General features: G+C 39.2%; 1 protein-coding gene across 1 annotated transcript; it reads right to left on the minus strand.

Annotated features, from left to right (window-relative positions):
- Positions 1-234: 234 nt before the first annotated feature.
- On the minus strand, positions 235-15,177 carry LOC114262874 (protein NRT1/ PTR FAMILY 5.10). The gene is made up of 4 exons (XM_028203291.2): positions 14,605-15,177; positions 14,278-14,495; positions 1,620-2,161; positions 235-1,458 (listed from the first exon to the last, which is right to left on the minus strand). The coding sequence occupies exons 1-4, from the start codon at positions 14,747-14,749 to the stop codon at positions 642-644; spliced, it is 1,722 nt and encodes a 573-aa protein (XP_028059092.2). The 5' UTR covers positions 14,750-15,177; the 3' UTR covers positions 235-641.
- Between the last annotated feature and the right edge of the window lie 5,104 nt (positions 15,178-20,281).

Genomic DNA, 20,281 nt, shown 5'->3' on the forward strand with positions numbered 1-20,281 from the left:
TTTTAATTCCATAAATATCCACAACAACCATAAAATTTTCTCTAAATATTATTTGGACCAGAAAGGAAAAAAAATAAAAAACAAAAACAACCACCCAAAACTGTTCCGCTAATCTCTGTCCAATCTCATCCATAGACTCCCAACAGCAATTTCAAATTGCACGTTTTGGTGTATAGATCTTCTAGGATGACACATGCCAACGACACAGAAAGGCTATAAATTCAGTAGAAAAAATGCACAAAAAAACTTATATACATTGACATCAAAGTAAGAATTTGTTTGCCATTCCCTAAATAGATACACTTATTTATCACTTATTTATTTTTTTGTATATCATTTCATAAAAATAAAAAGAACCAAACAACTCCGAATTCAACAATTTTCTTAGGACACTAAGGTTGTGTTTGGTTAGAAAATTTGAAAAGAAAAATAAAAAAATATTTGAAATGTAAATAAAATATACTTATATTTCACTTAATTTCACATATTTTTTTGTCTTTTTTCAAATTCCTTCTCAAATTCTTTCTCGAATCCCCCAACCAAACATAGCGCAACAAAACAAAATAAAACTCAAGACAAACTCCACTTCCTGTTCATAAGTAATTATCTTAGTTGAGACAATTGGATGTCATTGACCAATTTCAGATAGTGGTTCCTCGATTATAAATGTAAGATTTTGCGAAGTACAAATAGGCCACCAATGCCACTGCACTAAGTCCAGCAAGTACCCAATAGAAGTAATCAAGATGTGCCCGATTCAAGTTATCCGAGAACCAACTGTCTTGGCCATCTTTCCCTGTAATATTCTCCACAACCGAGATGAGGAAGCTGCTTAAAAAGCTCCCAACCCCAAAAATACTGAGGTACAGAGCAAGACCAACACTCTTCAATTCACTAGACACCTGATCATAGAAAAACTCTTGCAGTCCAACCATGGTGAACACATCGCCAATCCCAAACAATACATATTGAGGCACCAACCACCAGACACTCATTGGAACTGTTGCCTTTGGCTCATCAACGAGTCCATACTCAATAGCAGTTTGGAGTCTCTTTTTCTCAACTAGAGCTGCAATAATCATGGAAATAACCGAAAAGAGTATTCCAGTTCCGATTCTTTGAAGCATTGTTATGCCCGTGGGTTTACGTGTTATAGCTCTAGCAATTGGAACAAAAATGCGGTCATAGATGGGAATGAAGATAACAATGGAAAGGCTTATAAAAGATTGAAGTGAAGCAGCTGGTACATCAAAGTTTGGACCTATCGATCTGTTCATTGTAACTCCTTGCTTTGTGAAAAGAGTAGAGGACTGTGCAAATACAACGGCATATAACAAACAGGTAGTCCAAATTGGAACCAACCTCAGAACTGCCTTTGCCTCTTCAACCTCATTGATACTACAAACTTTTCCATCTTCCTTTGAACCATCTGGTGCAAGCAAGGCCTTGTTAAGAAACCTGTAATGAAGCCCTCAAAATATTCAATAATTTAACATTTAGAAACTGTTTCAGCAATTATTGACTGATCCCATTATTTAAAATCATTTAATGAACAAGAACAAAACAAGGGGAGTTTATTTTTACATATTTCATTGTAGGCAGAAAGTTTATTCTCTTACTTGAATTGGTTAGAACCCTGGTGAGGAAGGATTCCCTGAGCTTCCTCTTCAATAGCAATTGCTGAAGGGGTGGTTCGCCAATTCCTAGCTGCTTTGACAAACACTCTACTAATCCTTACAATTGGGCTTTTTTCATCACTTCTAATGCTAAACCGGTAAGTTGTACTTCCAAGCAGAAATATGACCAGTGCAAAGGCCATGACAATACAGGGGATCCCAAAACCAAGACCCCAATTAAGGTTGTCTTGGATGTAGGTTAAAATCAAGAGTGTTATCATAGTACCAAAACATATAGAAAAGTACCACCAGTTGAAGAATGAGCTTTTGGCTTTGTACTCTTGCGGATCTTGTGCATCAAACTGGTCAGCTCCGAAAGCTTGAACACAAGGCTTGTGCCCTCCTTGTGCAAATGCCACTAGATATAAGGAGAAGAAGAAGAAGATGACTTGAAGCTGAGGAGAACACATACTGACACTGGTGGCACTTTGGCAGTCAGAGCTAAAAGGCGGAAGCACGGCTGATAGGGTCAACAGTCCAAGTCCCTATGATTCATTCCAATCAAACATAATTAGCACCTGAGATAAGTATACACTCTGGATCACTATGCTGAAAAACAGTCTAGTAGCTATTCATATAAATCAAGCCAGAACTTTCAAGTAATCAAAGAAGCTGAGTTCACAATTGTTGTATCAGTAGTTTTAGAGCTTTAGAGACCATGTTTACTCATTTAGATGTCTAATTTATAGATTAAATTTACTTTAAGTTGGTGCGGTGGTATAAACACAGAATCAAACCAAGTATGAAACATTAGTAGAACCTCTTCAGAACCTATGGTCCAACTCATGATGTTATATATCCTTTACCTTATCTCCCAACTGTTTCACCCCTAGTATTGCAGGTGAAATGAGCAGTTAAATGGTGTTAAGTTTGATCTGACCTGGTCTTCTCCATAAAGTGACCCCCAGCCCCGACATTCACACGTTATAGGGCAAATATATGAGGTCTAAAATTTAAAGGCCCCTTCATTGAACAGAAAAATTCCAAGACAACTAAAAAAAAATCTGTGGCCAAACAACTTTCGGTGCATAATGGAGCCACTTTATCTACTTTTATTAAAGTAGATTCTTTGCCGACAAAATAGGGATAAGAGGATAAGGATGATCGACTGCAAACCATTCAGCACACGCCACCTGTCCTTGTTATCTTTTCCATTTGTATTATAAATAGGTAGCCCTTGGGTTGTAAGAGGCACCAATTTTATTTTCTTCGTTTAACATCTGTACTCTCTCCCTCTCTCTTACTTTTCAGCTTGAAGCGTATTAATAATAGTACTGCTGGTTTAAGTAAGTCTCTCTTATTTCTTTATGTATGTCTATATATGATCTTGTTCTTTTGCATGATATTTTAGAACTTCATAAAGAAAGAAAAAATAATTTCATAAATACCTATCTTGCACTTTGGCCTAATGACCCATGGGCAAAACAAGAATTAATAGAAATTAATAGGTTAATAGTCCAAACTGAAATTCAGATACAGGAAGCCATAATTGCCGGAGCTAGGGCTAATCGCCCTCCTTCTTCAGAGTAAGTTATAAATGGACCATATATGATGTAATTAAAAGTAAATAAAATAAGATTATTTCGTGTATTATTCCTGGTTCTGTGCTTTGTAAGGGTTAGCTTAAATTTGACAGCTTAGAGGGACGTCACCCAAGTCGCGTAGCCTTGTTTATCCATAAGCGGTTAGCTATTAGGATGGGTTGGCATAAGTCGTTGACAGACGTGCTAAGTTGTTGACCCTAAGTCGAGCACTCTTATTGGTATCAGAGCCAAGTTTAATCTATGAAATAATCTGTTTTATTTTCATTTAATTATCCATATATGGTCACCTACAAACCAATGAGTAATGAAAATTCAGAAGTCAATACTGCTGTCACAAATATGGGGGCTTCTACATCAGAAGCCAGAGAACTAGTTGCATACCAGGATGTTAAAGATGCCTTAGATAAATGGACAATTCCTAAAGTGGATCCAAACACTATTTATAAGCATAGAATTAAAACTTTTTTCAGTAAAACATTAATAAAAACTTTTGAACATGCTGCTCCAGTAGAAAATAATGACACCATTATGTATTTACTAAATATCCAGGATTTAATTCCGTTTTTCAAAGATTATAAATATGTTCATATAGGACTTGTCCAGATTGCTTTAAAACCTTTGACCCTCCTTGGTCAAAACACCAGTATGCAATGCACACTTAGAGATGGTAGGTGCCTTAATTGGCGAGCATCTCTCATGGGAGCAATGGAAACAAGTTTGTCCCATGGTCCAGTATATTTTGATATATATCCTAACCTCAGTATCGCTCTTTCTGACCAAAATTTATCTAAAGTTTTAGAATTCAGAATTCTGACTAATGGGTACGAATACATGGCAGGATCCCCTCCTTTTTCTGTCATCTCCAGAATTTATCTTAAAGTATTAACTACTTTAAATCCATATGTTAGAAAAAAAGGAATTGATGGTGAAACTGTCTTAATCGACACTAATCTTTACAGTAGTCAGGTTGCAGCCCCTAAACTGTTAGAATGGGATAAAATTACTTTCCCTGAACAGTGGAAAATTACTAATGCTGTCCCTCCTCGACCACTCATACGTCATAACTTGGATGACATTATTCAGACTCGACAAGGAGATGTTTATCTCCAATTTCAAAAACCCCCCATTAAATTACATAGAAGTATGTCTAGTACTAGTTTTCGTACTGCTCCTAGTCATCAACCTTACCGAGTAGATTATCCAGAATCTTCAAGACAGTCTTGTGCTGAACCGCCAGATGCTATATTTCAAGGTAATCCTTCCCGATCTCATTCTAGACCTGCTTCAGATGAACCTAACGATCCAGATCAGGATCCCATAGTTAGAGGCGTCCAATATTCGGAACAACGTATTCCTCATGGGATATATGAACCACCCATTCCTCCTCCAGTTCATCATTCCAAACGCGAATCCAGAAGAGGCTCTTTAAGCCCTACAGCCAGCGATATGGACTTTAGAATTTAATGGATTTTACACCTTGTAGTATAAATCGTAAATTCTTAAATCAAGAATTTTTTCAGGAAAAATATTCTGACTTTCGGAAATGGTATTTTGCTACTCATACTCCATCACAATTAGAAGAATATAAATTACAGTATTATTTATATCTGGAAGAAATTCAGGTTTTATACCCTTTCTCTTTGTGGTATTTATCCAATATTCAACCTCCAAAAGATTCCGTTCAAGTTCTTGAAGCAATCCAGCAAAAATGGACCACTACTGATGGCCGCACCATACTTTCTATCCATCCTCCAACCCAACCATTAGAACTTCAACCCACAAGCACGACGACCGCCAATGGTAAACCAATGGTAATCGCCGCCTTTACTGAACTACCACACCGAGAGAAAGTAACTTGATGAACAAATTTCATAATAGAAACTTTTAATAATGGAAACACACACTAATTCCTTGTTTTAGAATATTGTATACCATAACCTCTTAAAACAATTGTAGATGTTTGATCTCATGGTTTTCCCGCAAACAAAAAAACATAACTATAATTAATGCTGGTATGCACTGCTTGATGAATTAGTTATTTTTGCTCTTGAATTAGTGTGGAGCTATGGTGTAAAGGTGTTAAATGACTTGCACAAGCAACTAAAAACTGGAGAGAATGAGTTCTACTTCTTCATGGACATATGAGAAAAAACAACAATAGAAAGAATAGTTAAGTCGATGAGGGGTTTTTCCTAAACATCAAAGTGCTTCCTTCAGTAATGCAGGGTAAGTGGCTTGTGGGCAGTGTTGCCAGCTCATGGGCCCACTTTGAATTGTCGTAGATGTAAAGATGGCTCAGAACCACCGAAGGGTGGAAAGGGAGAGCATGTGTTGCTTGCTTGTGGTCCCAAATCACCTCCATGTGGAGGTCTCGCTCTTTTAGAGTGGAGCCACCTCGAAAGGGTGAATGAAGCAACTTTGATGATACCCACAACTCTTGCTGCTAATCCTAGTCCCTAGTGATTCTGCACAAGGGTCATTGAGTTTCTTGGGCACCCCATGTCACGGTGCTACCCCCTGCTCTTGACCTAGATATAGACTTGATAGCATCGGTGCTGTTGTGGCTTGCATGGACAAGCAGGCAAGGTGCAGAGACAAAGGCGAGATGCGGAGCACATAGCCAAGTTAATGAAACTGCCAAAGAACCCTGAATTCAACTACTGTTAGTAAAATCTACTAGCTTAGCAATAATGATTTGGAAAAGGAAAAAAAAAAATGCTAGTTTGCAAGTAGAATGGAAATTTAAAAGCTGTTAAGGGGAAAATCAACTGAATGTTTTAAATTTCCATTCTACTTGCAAACTAGCATTTTTTTTTTTCCTTTTCCAAATCATTATTGCTAAGCTAGTAGATTTTACTAACAGTAGTTGAATTCAGGGTTCTTTGGCAGTTTCATTAACTTGGCTATGTGCTCCGCATCTCGCCTTTGTCTCTGCACCTTGCCTGCTTGTCCATGCAAGCCACAACAGCACCGATGCTATCAAGTCTATATCTAGGTCAAGAGCAGGGGGTAGCACCGTGACATGGGGTGCCCAAGAAACTCAATGACCCTTGTGCAGAATCACTAGGGACTAGGATTAGCAGCAAGAGTTGTGGGTATCATCAAAGTTGCTTCATTCACCCTTTCGAGGTGGCTCCACTCTAAAAGAGCGAGACCTCCACATGGAGGTGATTTGGGACCACAAGCAAGCAACACATGCTCTCCCTTTCCACCCTTCGGTGGTTCTGAGCCATCTTTACATCTACGACAATTCAAAGTGGGCCCATGAGCTGGCAACACTGCCCACAAGCCACTTACCCTGCATTACTGAAGGAAGCACTTTGATGTTTAGGAAAAACCCCTCATCGACTTAACTATTCTTTCTATTGTTGTTTTTTCTCATATGTCCATGAAGAAGTAGAACTCATTCTCTCCAGTTTTTAGTTGCTTGTGCAAGTCATTTAACACCTTTACACCATAGCTCCACACTAATTCAAGAGCAAAAATAACTAATTCATCAAGCAGTGCATACCAGCATTAATTATAGTTATGTTTTTTTGTTTGCGGGAAAACCATGAGATCAAACATCTACAATTGTTTTAAGAGGTTATGGTATACAATATTCTAAAACAAGGAATTAGTGTGTGTTTCCATTATTAAAAGTTTCTATTATGAAATTTGTTCATCAAGTTACTTTCTCTCTCTTGTGTTCTTGAATTTTTCTTCTTTTTTTATTTTATTTAATGTTTTGGATTTGGTGTTCTTATAGGTGGTATTCCTCGCATCAATGGTATGATAGAGAAGATAATACATGTTCCCCGTTATGTTTTTGATTTTATCTACGCAGCGTCACTCTATTATCTTGAAAGAGAAAACATGATTGGGTTTTTGATATGAATGTTACTCTATTAATTGCAATTCACGACACATTCATTCCATCAAGAAGTAATCACTGTCTTTTCAAGTGGCTATTCCCATCAAATATACCTCTTCACAATCGACATACCCGTTCACAATCAAACTCTTAATAGGTTTGGTTTTATTATTGCTCCGGTATTGAAGAGTCAATTCACCTATTGAAAAGAAAGTTTTGAAGCATTTTATGAAGTTGGGTGGTGAGGAAAATTAGTCATTTCCTTGAGACTTTCTTGAATTAATGAGGTTGATATATATATATATATATATTCTCAATTTGATTTGATTATGTTTCAAGTAAATGAGTGGTCTATATTAAAACATGTATCACCTATGTAATACACAGTTAGGTCTTGTTTGGAAATAAGTTTTTTTAGTAATTTTTTTGACTTTTTAGCTAAAATATGATATAAAAAAAGGTTAATGCCTCGGACCCCCATTGGGGGTGACCCACAGGGCCCCCAGTGGGGTGTGATTGGTTTGTTTTTTTTTTTTTTTTGATCCAATGACCCACCCCCACGTGTGTGTGGGAGTGGTTGGAGACTAGGGGTCTCAAACACAGCTCATAAAAAACTAGTATGTTTGGGATGATTTTTTAATTTTTTACGAAAAGATGTGCACAAAGTAGAAAGAAGGAAATCCTTGACTTTTTGGTATAGGTTGTTGGCTTTTTAATTTTTTAGTGATTTTTTGACTTTTGGACTAAAAGGTGATGTTGCCAAATGTAGAATTATTGGAAGATTTAATTAGTTTGATGATCTGTCAGCATTATTAGTGGCTAAGATTGAGGAAATCTATAGCTAATAGATCATTATTTGGTCCCACGATTTTAGGGGATTCTAGTAGTCTGTTATCAAATTTGTAGATAAGAGTTTCCTGTTTTATTGCTTTCTGTTTTAGATAAGTTTGATTCCATTCTAGGTAAGTTGTAAATATCCCTATAAATTAGATGAGTATTATCATCTATAAAAGGGTGAATGTAATCCTTTATTTGATACAGTGGAATATTAAGTTTTTCTTCCACAGCAACATGGTATCTGAGCATTCTCTGAACCCTAATTTCCTCATATGACCAAATACGGCAGAAGTGACTCTTCCGTTTCCCAAATCACCTCCAATCAAGAAGCCATGGCTTCCAGCAACAGTAGTGCAGATAGTAACCTCATGCCCATTACAGGACACAAACTGAATGGGAACAACTATCTCCAATGGTCCCATTCCGTAATGATGTTCATATGCGGAAAGGGAAAAGACGATTATCTCAATGGAGTTGCTGCCAAACCAAACAAGGATGATGAGAAGTTCAAAATCTGGAATTCTGAAAATAACATGGTCATGTCATGGCTCATTAATTCCATGACAAATGACATTGGAGAAAATTTTCTTCTCTACGGAACAGCAAAGGAGATTTGGGAAGCTGCTAAGGAAACGTATTCTAACAATGAGAATACATCTGAATTGTTCGAGGTGGAAAGTGTTCTCCATGACTTCCGCCAAGGAGATTTAATGGTGACTCAGTACTTCAACACACTCAACCGCTACTGGCAACAGCTGGACTTGTTCGAGGAGCACAATTGGAGCTGTCCTGACGATGGAATCAGGTATAGACAGATTATTGAACGGAAAAGAATATACAAATTTCTGATTGGATTAAATAAGAATCTCGATGAAGTCCGAGGGAGAATCTTAGGATCCAAACCACTGCTGAATATCCGGGAAGCATTTTCAGAAGTTCGCAGAGAGGAGAGTCGAAAGAAGATCATGATGGGCTCTCAAGAATCTGTGACAAATCCTGAGAGCTTAGCCCTTGTAGTTAGAGGAAATCCATACAACAACAATGACAACAGACCAAAGAAAGGACGGCCATGGTGTGATCATTGTCGACGTTCTGGTCACACCAAGGACACCTGCTGGAAAATCCATGGTAAACCTACAGATTGGAAGCCTTCCTGGTTTGCCAATGACAAAGAAGGACGGGGCAATCTCGTCGCGGTGGATGAAAAACCATCAATCAAACCCATTCCCTTCAGCAAGGAACAACTAGAAGTATTACAGAAACTGTTCAGCCAATCATTGCCTGCCACTGCCCCCACTGTGGTTGGTATCGGTTCCTTGGCACACAAAGGTAATTTCTTAAGTGCTCTCAATGTTAAAAAGGAGAAGCTAAGTCCATGGATTATAGACTCAGGAGCATCAGGTCATATGACTGAAGATGAGAAGATTTTTTCTACTTATAGTCCATGTTCTAAAAATTTAACTGTCAGGATAGTCGATGGTTCACTCTCAAAGGTTGCTGGTACAGGTTCTGTTAGAGTTTCAGAAAACATCACACTTGCCTCAGTTCTTCTTGTGCCAAATTTAAATTGCAATTTACTGTCCATTAGTAAACTCACTCGGGATCTCAATTGTGTTACTAAATTTGGCTCAAATTTGTGTGAATTTCAGGTCTTGGACTCGGGAAAGATGATTGGCAGTGCTAAGATGTGTTCGGGGCTTTATCTTCTCGAGGTTAATGATCCTTTTCAAGGAGCAACTCACCAATCTAATTGTTCAGTGTCCAATAGTCCTAGTTCTTTTTCTGTTAGTCGTTCTAATCATGATAGTGCAATTATGTTGTGGCACTATAGGTTAGGTCATCCAAATTTCTTGTATCTTGAGAAGTTGTTTCCTTCACTATTCCATAATAAAAATCCAAATGAGTTTCAGTGTGAGATTTGTCAATTTTCTAAACATGTTCGTAACTCTTATCCCAATCAATCCTACAAAGCATCCCAACCCTTTTCAATGATTCACAGTGATGTATGGGGTCCATCTAGAATCAAGAATGTTACTGGTTCTAGCTGGTTTATTTCCTTTATTGATGATCACACTAGACTTACATGGGTCTTCCTCATGAAAGAAAAATCAGAGGCAGGTCAGATTTTCAAAAAATTCAACACCATGATCCAAACACAATTCCAAGCAAAAATCCAGATTTTGAAAACTGACAATGCCAAAGAATATTTCAAATCCATCCTTAATGATTATCTCTTGAGTCACGGTATAGTTCACCAAAGTTCCTGTGTGAACACTCCTCAACAAAATGGAATTGCCGAAAGAAAAAACAGGCATCTTCTAGATGTTGCACGCTCCCTTATGTTCTCTACCCATGTACCAAAATTTTTCTGGGGTGAAGCCATTCTCACTGCAGCATATCTCATAAATAGGATGCCATCTCGTATTCTCAACTTCCAAACTCCCTGTCAACTCCTACTTCAATCCTTTCCCAATACTCGTCTCATCTCCACTATCCCCTTCAAAGTTTTCGGGTGCTCAACTTTTGTTCATGTCCATCAACAACACAGGGATAAACTTGATCCTAGAGCCCTTAAGTGTATTTTTCTTGGGTACTCTCCAACTCAAAAGGGATATAAGTGCTACTCTCCGGTCACTAAACAGTACTATTACTCCATGGATGTCACCTTTTTTGAGTACCAGCCTTATTATCCCAAATCTGATATTCAGGGGGAGCCTAATTTTGTCCAGGAATACCAGCTTTGGGATATTGAAGAATCATCTCACCTTTCTCCTAATTCTGACCAATTTTGCCCATCACTGAATCCTAAATCCATTCGTCTTCAACATCTCTACCTAGAAACTCCTTCTCAAGCTCAAACCAACAATCTGCCTGTTCCTATTAATCCACCTCAAAATCTGGACACTATTCAATTAACAAAGAATGATGAGTTGATTACCTACTCACGGAGGAGAAGGAACCAAAAGGAGATGGAACAACAAGCATCTCCTGAGCAAGCCCAAGAATCTGATCCAAGTCCTAGATCAAGTGAAGATCCATCAGGTAACTCTAATCCCGAGACTTCACATAGTGAGTTAACTAATGATGATAGTGATATTCCTATTGCTGTGAGAAAAGGTGTAAGATCATGCACAAAACACCCTATATACACATTTGTGTCATATGAAGGACTGTCACCAAAGTTCAAATCATTTGTTGCCAACCTCGACAACATCCAGGTTCCCAATAACATACAAGAAGCCCTTGGCTCACCTGAGTGGAAATCAGCCGTGTATGAAGAAATACATGCGCTTGAAAAGAATGGAACCTGGGAAATCTCAGAATTACTAACTGGGAAATGTCCAGTAGGCTGCAAATGGATATTCACAGTCAAATATAATGAAGATGGGAGTATTAATCGATTCAAGGCACGGCTGGTTGCAAAGGGATTCACCCAATCATATGGAATCGACTATGAGGAGACATTTGCCCCTGTAGCCAAGTTAAACACAGTTCGGGTTCTACTATCTTTGGCTGCAAATCTTGATTGGCCTCTTCATCAACTAGACGTCAAGAATGCCTTCCTAAATTTTACATGGAAATTCCTCCAAGATTTGAGACACAAACTACATGCAACAAAGTTCGTAAACTTAGAAGATCTCTATATGGGCTCAAGCAATCTCCAAGAGCCTGATTTGAGAGATTCACAAAGGTAGTTAAGAGCCATGGCTATTCTCAATGTCAGACGGATCATACTCTATTTGTTAAACACTCTCTTGTAGGAAAACTTGCTGTCCTCATTGTATACGTGGATGACATAATTCTAACAGGAGATTATGAGGAGGAAATCTGCACTATCCAAAGTCTTCTAGCTACAGAATTTGAAATCAAGGACCTTGGGAATCTCAAATACTTCCTAGGCATGGAAATCGCAAGGTCAAGAAAGGGAATCTCTGTCTCCCAAAGAAAATATGTCCTGGATCTCTTAAAAGAGACTGGAATGCTCGGATGCAAGCCGGCTGATACTCCTATGGATTCAACAACCAAACTAGGAACTAAGGAAAATTGTGCACCAGTGGATAAAGGCAGATATCAAAGACTAGTTGGTAAACTTATATACCTGTCTCACACCCGACCAGATATCGATTTTTCTGTTAGCATGGTAAGTCAATTCATGAATAATCCAAATGAAGAACACATGGAGGCAGTGTATAGAATCCTAAGATACCCGAAACTAACACCAGGTAAAGGATTATTTTTTGAGAAGAATCAAAGAAGAGATATTGAAGTATTCAGTGATGCAGATTGGGCAGGATCAGTACAAGACCGAAGATCTACTTCAGGGTATTGCACATATGTGTGGGGTAACCTTGTTACATGGCGAAGTAAGAAGCAATCGGTGGTGTCAAGGAGCAGTGCAGAAGCTGAATTCAGGGCAATGGCACATGGCATTTGTGAGGGAATATGGTTACGAAGGTTGCTAAAGGAATTAAAAATTTCAGATGAAGAAACTATGAAAATGTTTTGTGATAATCAGTCAGCAATCAGCATTGCCAAGAACCCAGTACAACATGATAGAACAAAACACGTGGAGATTGATCGACATTTCATAAAGGAGAAGATAGAAGAAGGGACAATCAAGATGATGTACGTGCCCACATGTCTGCAAACAGCTGACATTCTTACTAAAGCCCTACCGAGAAAGACGTTTGATGATCTGAGTTCCAAGCTGGGGTTAATAAATATTTACCGTCCAGCTTGAGGGGGAGTGTAGAATTATTGAAAGATTTAATTAGTTTGTTGATCTGTCAGCATTATTAGTGGCTAAGATTGAGGAAATCTATAGCTAATAGATCATTATTTGATCCCACGATTTTAGGGGATTCTAGTAATCTGTTATCAAATTTGTAGATAAGAGTTTCCTGTTTTATTGCTTTCTGTTTTAGATAAGTTTGATTCCATTCTCGGTAAGTTGTAAATATCCCTATAAATTAGATGAGTATTATCATCTATAAAAGGGTGAATGTAATCCTTTATTTGATATAGTGGAATATTAAGTTTTTCTTCCACAGCAACACCAAACGAGGAATAGTTTTAACTACTTAATGAGATCTATACTAAAACATCACAACAGTGTTCCATAAATAATAATTATAATGCTACTTACAGCTTATATAATAAAACTTTATTACAAAAATGTATCTATGTTATGACAAATATGTTGTTATGAAACATGTGGTCATTCAAACCCACTTAAAAAACGAAAGTAAAACATAAAAAACCCTTCACGTCCATTGCACATGCGCTTCTGCAAAGACAAAAGGCTATGGTTGTGGAGCAAGCAGGAAACTCTTGCAATGGGTATGAACTGATTTTTTTAACAGTATATCAAATGCCCCTTCTTTTAAATATATAAATATGTATGACTTATATGAGATATATTGCACCGGTTTTACAGCTCTGACAGAACTCTAGGTTGATTATTGCAGGCTGTGTGCCTCCACAGCCACACCATACAAGAAAAACAACATACTCATAATCCTAAAAAGCAATTTGTCTATAGCATGAAAAGCATTTCTGATTATAGTTGAGAGCAGAAGAGCCCAGATAAGATTGACCTCACTGGATCAAATTCCTTTCTCAGCACATGGAAGTCTCACATGCTACTCTCTGGAAGCACAAGCTAGATCATGACATGGCATAGCTAACTACAGAATTCCCTTCTATAGCTTTTGTAATCTTCTAGAATTCCCCGAGCTCTATATAAGCAAAACTATGTACAATCCAATCTATATCAATGATTAAACAAAGTTGTGTGATATTTTCTTCTGTTCTGTGTCTCAACATCTCTGCAATACTTCATTTACCTTTATTTCAGAGATATCAAGCAAGAGTGTGATACAAAATTCCGAAATAGGGATGGTCTTCAACCCCACCCCATGTAAATCAGATTAAAAACAGTACCGATAACGACTTAAATATTTTGCACACTTATATCCCAATGGCATAACCACATAGCCTTGATGGGACCTTGAAAATCTATTCCCGAGTGCCTAATAAACCTAGAAGGCTAGAACACATCAGTTAGGTCAAAATTGTTTAAAAATTTAATCAATGCTGAAGCTGAAGTTTAGAACGAGGGCCTGTATGACGCCCTGGAAGCGAGGCTATCTTTGTTTGAAAATTGAGCAAAGATGGTTTCCAAATTTTAATTCTGCATGGCGAATTCCATTTACCCTTGTTCTTTCATCCGCCAAACAAACAGCTAAGATTTTGTTGGAATAAGTTAACGAAAACACTTGTAAGTTGTAATTCTCATTTCTTTGGTTTTGGAAACAAAAAAAAAAAAATGAGAAAGTAAAAAAGCAGAATCATAATAATAACTAACCAGGATGTAGACTATGGAAGCAATAACAATGGTTCGGTATCGACCGAGGAATGAATCGGCTACGAAGGCTCCCAAAAGAGGCAAAAGAGAGGCCACGCCGGACCAAGCGTTCACGTTCTCCGCCGCCGTGGCCGTTGACTGGCCTAGAGGCCCAGTCAGGTAGGTGATGAGATTGGAGCTTATACCATAATACGCAAACCTCTCTGCTACTTCCACACCTACCAAATTCCAAATCTCAATTTCAATCAAAACACACACATATATGCATATAGGTATATAGATATTGTGAATCATTGGATTGTGTGTATGTAAGTATGTGTTTGTTACCGATGATGAAAGATGCGGATCTCCAACAGCCTGACTTGGATCGGACGACAGGACAATTCTTGTAGTCGACGGCGCCGTCGACGAGGTCGTCGTCGAGGAGGGGATTTCCGGCGTCGGAAGTGGTGGTGACTCTGGAGATAGCCATTTCTTCTTCTCCACCACAACCGTCTTACCAAACCTCTAGCTCAGAGAGAGAGAGAGAGAGAGAGAGGGGAACATCTTTTCTTATTCTTGCTTTACGTTTTGGAATTTTGCTAAGTTATGCCCATTTCGATTTCGATTGGAGGAGGCCATGTGGGGGTGTTGAGTTGACTTGTTGACTATGATCCGATCCGAGTATAGCACCAGCGTCGGTGTGTGCGCACATGATCAATGCACTGCCAAAATGTGGGGGATAACTGAGTCCGGATCCTCAGTCGCATTTTTTTTGTCACTCTTAAAAATGACATTGTTTTTGAATTTTTTTTTTCTTTCTTTCTTATCATCAACACTGGCGCTATGTTACTGATGCATCAACACCAGTATGTTACTGTCTCTCACCGATGATTAACTCTTTCTTTCTCTCTCTTCCTTGTATGTCTTTCTCTTATTTTTTCTGTATTTCTCAAATCATCATACCCACGAAAAGAAAACAATTTTTTTTAAAAAAAGAAGATAAAACTGAATGTTGAAGCTTGATGAATGTTGAAGCTTGATTATGTCATCAAACTCATTTTCGGACGTCTTCTCCATGACAACAAACGAAGCTCTCTCATAATGAAACATTGTTTAGATTCTAGTCCTCTCTCACAGCGTTCGTTGATTCAAATGTCGTTGGGGAGCTTTCATCAAAAAATCGAAGAAATTAATCTAAAAGTTTAAGATGACCGGCAAAATAAAAATTTATATTTTAAATGTTTATTCTCTTCCTTTTCTTTTTCTTTTTCTTTTTTTTAAAAAAAAATTTTGATTTATCAATTTGTGGGTTTGTGGTGATTTTTGGTTGAGTACTTTGTGAATGTTAGATCTTTGTTGAAACACCTCAATGAAATGTTAATATAAAATACATGTTCGAAGTGCTAATATCAAGAAACGTGTAAACCATGGTGTAGACACCTCATTTTTAACCGACCTTAAGACTCAGATGTTATCGATTGAGCGCTCGGTGATGGTGCATGTTGTGCTCGTTCTGAAGTTTCGAAATTTGGCTGAGAGCCTTACCCCCGGACCTCGGGACCCTTTTGTGCTTTGCTTCGGTTTGCGAATCAGGTCTTGTTTTCTCTTCTCGAAGGGAGGGAGAGGTCTCATAGACCATCTCTCAGTGGTCGTAGACTACTTTTCGTGGTCGTAGGCCATTTTTCCCGTTTGGAGACTAGTTTTCGATTTTCGGAGCCGTTGGCCGCGCGCCTCGGTCCAGGACCGCTTAACTTTCTCCGTTTGGCCCGGTTTTTGGTACACATCTTGCTTCCTCTCTCTAGAGGGACACTATGGCCCGGGAGACCACCTTCGTGGTCGCACGCCACTTTCGATGCTTAACAGTCAGTTTTCGGGGCACCCGGCTGCGCGTTTTGGCCCCCGAACCCTCGTTTTGCATTCGTCTTGGTTCATTTTTGGCATGGACCCTATTTTCATTGTTTGAAAGGTGGTACAAGGGTGGGAGACCACCTTTTCTCCTTGGAGACCACTTTTCCCCTGCCGGCCCGTTTCCCTGACAAGTGACTGGTCTCCCTCACTTTTGGGCCACAATTGCTGGTCTCCCACCACACCACTAGCTTGTATTCAGTTGGGAGACTACCAATTGGGATGGTCGACCACCATTCACTCACTTGAACCTTTTGAACTGATCGGCCGACCACCTGAACTGGTCGGCCTGCCTCCTTCAATCTTGTGTCTGTAAGTTGTTGCCAGCTGTGCCAGCTGGAAGGCACAGAATGGATCCTCCATACACGTGTACGGAGGATCTTCAAGCTTGTTTTTAGCTTCTTGGAGAAGCTTTGGACCCCTTTGGCTATAAGAGAGGGCCTTCCTCTCCTTTAGAGAGATTGAGATTTTGTTTGAAGGCATACAACATATCTCTCCCTATATCTCTTCATTTTAGGGTTCAAAAGGGTCTAGTTCTTGCCCCTTTGCACACCATCTCCTAGCCTAACACCTCCAACACCAACCTAAGCTTCTTGGAGGGTCTTGAGAGGTCCTAAGGAGCTGCATTTTTGGTCTATAAGCTGCTGGAGCTGCTGAGCTACAAGGGTAACACCCTATTCCCTCTCTTGAGCTTTATTTTGCTTCATCTTTTAGCCATACTTGCAAGAATTTTTGAGCTTTGGTGTAAACTAAAAAAAAATATTATTTTGAGGTCCTTAACATGTTTGTTTAAGATCATTTTTCTATTAGGGGTCATCTACCCCCTTGCATGCTTCATTTTGCCTTATTTTGAGCCATGCATTAGGGCCTTTGCATTGACCTTTGTTTGGCCTTCTAGACACTAAAATCTAGTGGATTTTCAGTGACTAGAATGCTGTTTTGAGTGCCAAAATCAGAGAGGGGTGACCCTCTCTCTCCTTGTTTTGATTTCTAGCATATTTGGCCTGACAAATGATCCCTTATTTGCATGCTTCCAAGCCATGTTTCAGGCCATTTTTGGTGAGTTTTAGGACCTGCATAGGCTCTGTCCAGAGCTTGTTTTGCCATATTGAGTGTCCATCTTGCATGTGTAGAATAACCCTTTTCATAGCCTATCAAAGGAGCATGTTATTCTTGCATGCATTGACCATGTTTCAATGAGTATTTGGGCTTTATTTGGCATGTCATACCTCTAAATTTTACTGGTTTAGTGACCTCTTGAATGCTTCATATACTTGCAGTGTAAATCCTCTTAACTAGTTTGTACTGCATGCTATTTTGGTCTTTGATTCTAGCACTTTTTGGCCATGTCTTAAACTGATTTTGTGCATGTTTTAAACTTCCTTAGCTCTGTTTTTATGCCTCATGGTCGAATGATACTTTCTATGCATGGTTGTAGTATAATACCCTTCCCTAGTCTTGAGTTTTGAAGCCTATTGCATGCTTATACTGAGGTGTTTTCATGTTTTGGGGCCATTGAGCATGTCATTTCAGAGCCTATACTTGTGCCATATTCCTATGTTTTCCACTCTTTAAATATGTCTGAGAGTCGTACTTAAATACCTCATTTATGGACCATTGCATGAGCTTCATTTCTATGCATTTTGAGCCATCATTTTAGACTTCCCACTGTGTTGGACCTGCATAGGAACTGTTTAGGGCTGGTTGGGTCATTTGAGCATTGCTTTGTGTACCTCTAGTGTAATGCACTTCACTAGTTTTGGTATCCGGGCCATCTAGCATGCATTGTGTGAGGTATTTACATGATTCGGGACCATCTTGTATGTCATTTTAGAGCTAGAAAATGTATGATTGTATGCCATATTTCATCCCTTGCCATGCTTTGGTGGAGTTGTATTTGGTGCCTTAGGTTTGGTCCCTTACATTTGTGCATATTCGCATGTGTTTTCGTTGCCTAATTCCATCATGTTTGGCCACTGATTTGGGTGTGGCTAAGGCTCACCTATCTTGGTTTAAGTCTATCTTGCATTGTATATGCCATTTAGTCCATGTTGTTGCATGATTGACCATTGCATTGTGTATGCCTTGATCATTTCATTGTTAGTCTCCATGTGTGCATTGCGTATGCCATATAGTTTTCATGTGCATTGAGTATGCCATTGATTATTGCATAGCATTATGTATGCTAGTAGCATGTTTGCATATCATCATTTGCATGTTTGCATCATTTAGTGGCATTATGTTTAGGTTACATGTTAGAGTTGCATTCATGCATGCCATGTGTATTGCATTGTGTTTGGAGTAGAGTTTAGTCCAGACACGGGAAACAAGGGACGTTTCGTACTCCAAGTGACGAAACGTGCCTCGATTCTCGGTCGCCAACACTCTGGATTACCCATGATGGAGTTTAGGCCTTGTTGTGTTTATATGCGCATTCATTTTACATCGAGTCGTGCAATCCGACTCCTCGACCATCATGCATCGAGATGCGTGATTGGTGGCACGAGGATCGAGGACTACACACCCTAGAGCTTATGCAATAACGGGGAGAGTGGTCGTGCACACATATGTTGAAAATACTTTGCCATGCCCCTTTCTTGCTCTCTGTTGCAGCAAACCGAAAGCCAATAGCAAAAATTGGTCGGTAGTATCCCCCACAGCATGGTGGAGTTTCAGCCTTCTGGAGTTTTGTTCAGTGTTCTGGGACCAGTTGCAAACAGAGGCAAATCGGGGCATCGCGATGGATTTTCCGGCAAGGCGACTCGAGCATGCATTCATCCCTTATCATTCAAGGCCGAGCTGAGGCAGTCCATTTCATATGTTTTGCATGCTAGCTTATTTGTTTTAGTTAATTTGTTAATTAATTAGGGTTGTGTAATAATTAGCTGTAATTCGTTATTCATTCAGTTGTGTATTATTTATTCGGACCCTCCGAGGAGGGCAATGTTGTAATAAGTGTGCGTGTGTGTGATGTATGTCTTCCAACCCCACGTCTTTCTCCATTTTATTTACCAGCCTATGATGGTTAGTTTTAGGGCACGTTTAAATTAGCATCCTTATGATCGTATGTTTGCATCCATTCATCTGTTTTGCATGCACCGGGCTCGGCGCATCATGCTAACTGCATTGTATTTCAATTCCAAGTTGAATACATGTATCGATTGTTGCATCTCATATGCCATCTTAGAATAGTCGAGCCTATTATAGTTGCATTTTTGCATGTGTTGCATTAGGCATTCTTAGCATAGTTAGGATTCATGCATGATTTCTAATTAGCTTCTTTCTTTGGCTCGGAGTACTCGATAAGTGTTTATGCTTTAGCATCCTTGCAAGTGCGTGAGTGACTGTCATGATAGGTGACTGTCATGATAGCATGCTTACCATGAGACTATGTGCTTATGTGATATAACTGCCTAAATGCCTGTGGGTGAAGGTTGGGTTGCTTGAGTTGGAATAATTCATCGAAACCCGTGTTTTAGCCTACTTGCGAGTAGCAAACTTCAATCCATTTTCAAAATAAACGGATATGCGATGTTTTGTTCCAACTTAGGCAATCCAGTCTATACTTGTATGTTGTGTGCATCACATAATAATTCTAGGCTAATAACCGGAATAAGAGCACATAATGTTTTCAAAACTCGATATCATGGTTAGTAGAGGCCGATCTTTGATCGGGCGAGCGGGGGTGCTCACGAAATGACCTTCCCCAATCGTACACAAGTTCTCGAGCCGAGACAACTTTAGTGATGACGGGCACGTGGCCTTAGGCACGAGTCAGGGTTTCCTAAATTCTCCCAAAATAAAATATTTAGGTAGCGACTCTGTATCTGGTAAAGCAGTCCATGTTTGGCACTTCTTTCTTAAAAATCAGTTTTTCAAAACGATTTGCCGAATTTGGACTCTTTGATGATTCATTGGTCTTGCATTGCACTCTGCGAGATTAGATACAGGACCGTGACATTGAGTCCAAACTGTAGTAAGCCCAATGAATAAAACGGGATTCCCTCCCGGAACGTTCGGGGACGTCTACACATGGCTCTGATGTGTTTTTGGCAAAGCTGTTAATCAGCTTCATCTCCTCCTGCGAATTAGACTCTACCGCCGCCTCTCCTCACGT

The sequence above is a fragment of the Camellia sinensis genome, chromosome 12, assembly GCF_055761805.1.
Source record: "Camellia sinensis isolate YWXY chromosome 12, ASM5576180v1, whole genome shotgun sequence".
Taxonomy (NCBI): Eukaryota; Viridiplantae; Streptophyta; class Magnoliopsida; order Ericales; family Theaceae; genus Camellia; species Camellia sinensis.

Excerpts from the sequence above, each read along its gene's own strand:
- LOC114262874 (XM_028203291.2), bottom strand. The coding sequence starts at position 14,749 with ATGGCTATCTCCAGAGTCACCACCACTTCCGACGCCGGAAATCCCCTC. Across the intron at positions 14,496-14,604 it reads ATCCGCATCTTTCATCATCG|GTGTGGAAGTAGCAGAGAGG; the intron begins GTAACAAACACA and ends GGAATTTGGTAG. Across the intron at positions 2,162-14,277 it reads CTTCCATAGTCTACATCCTG|GGACTTGGACTGTTGACCCT; the intron begins GTTAGTTATTAT and ends AATGAATCATAG.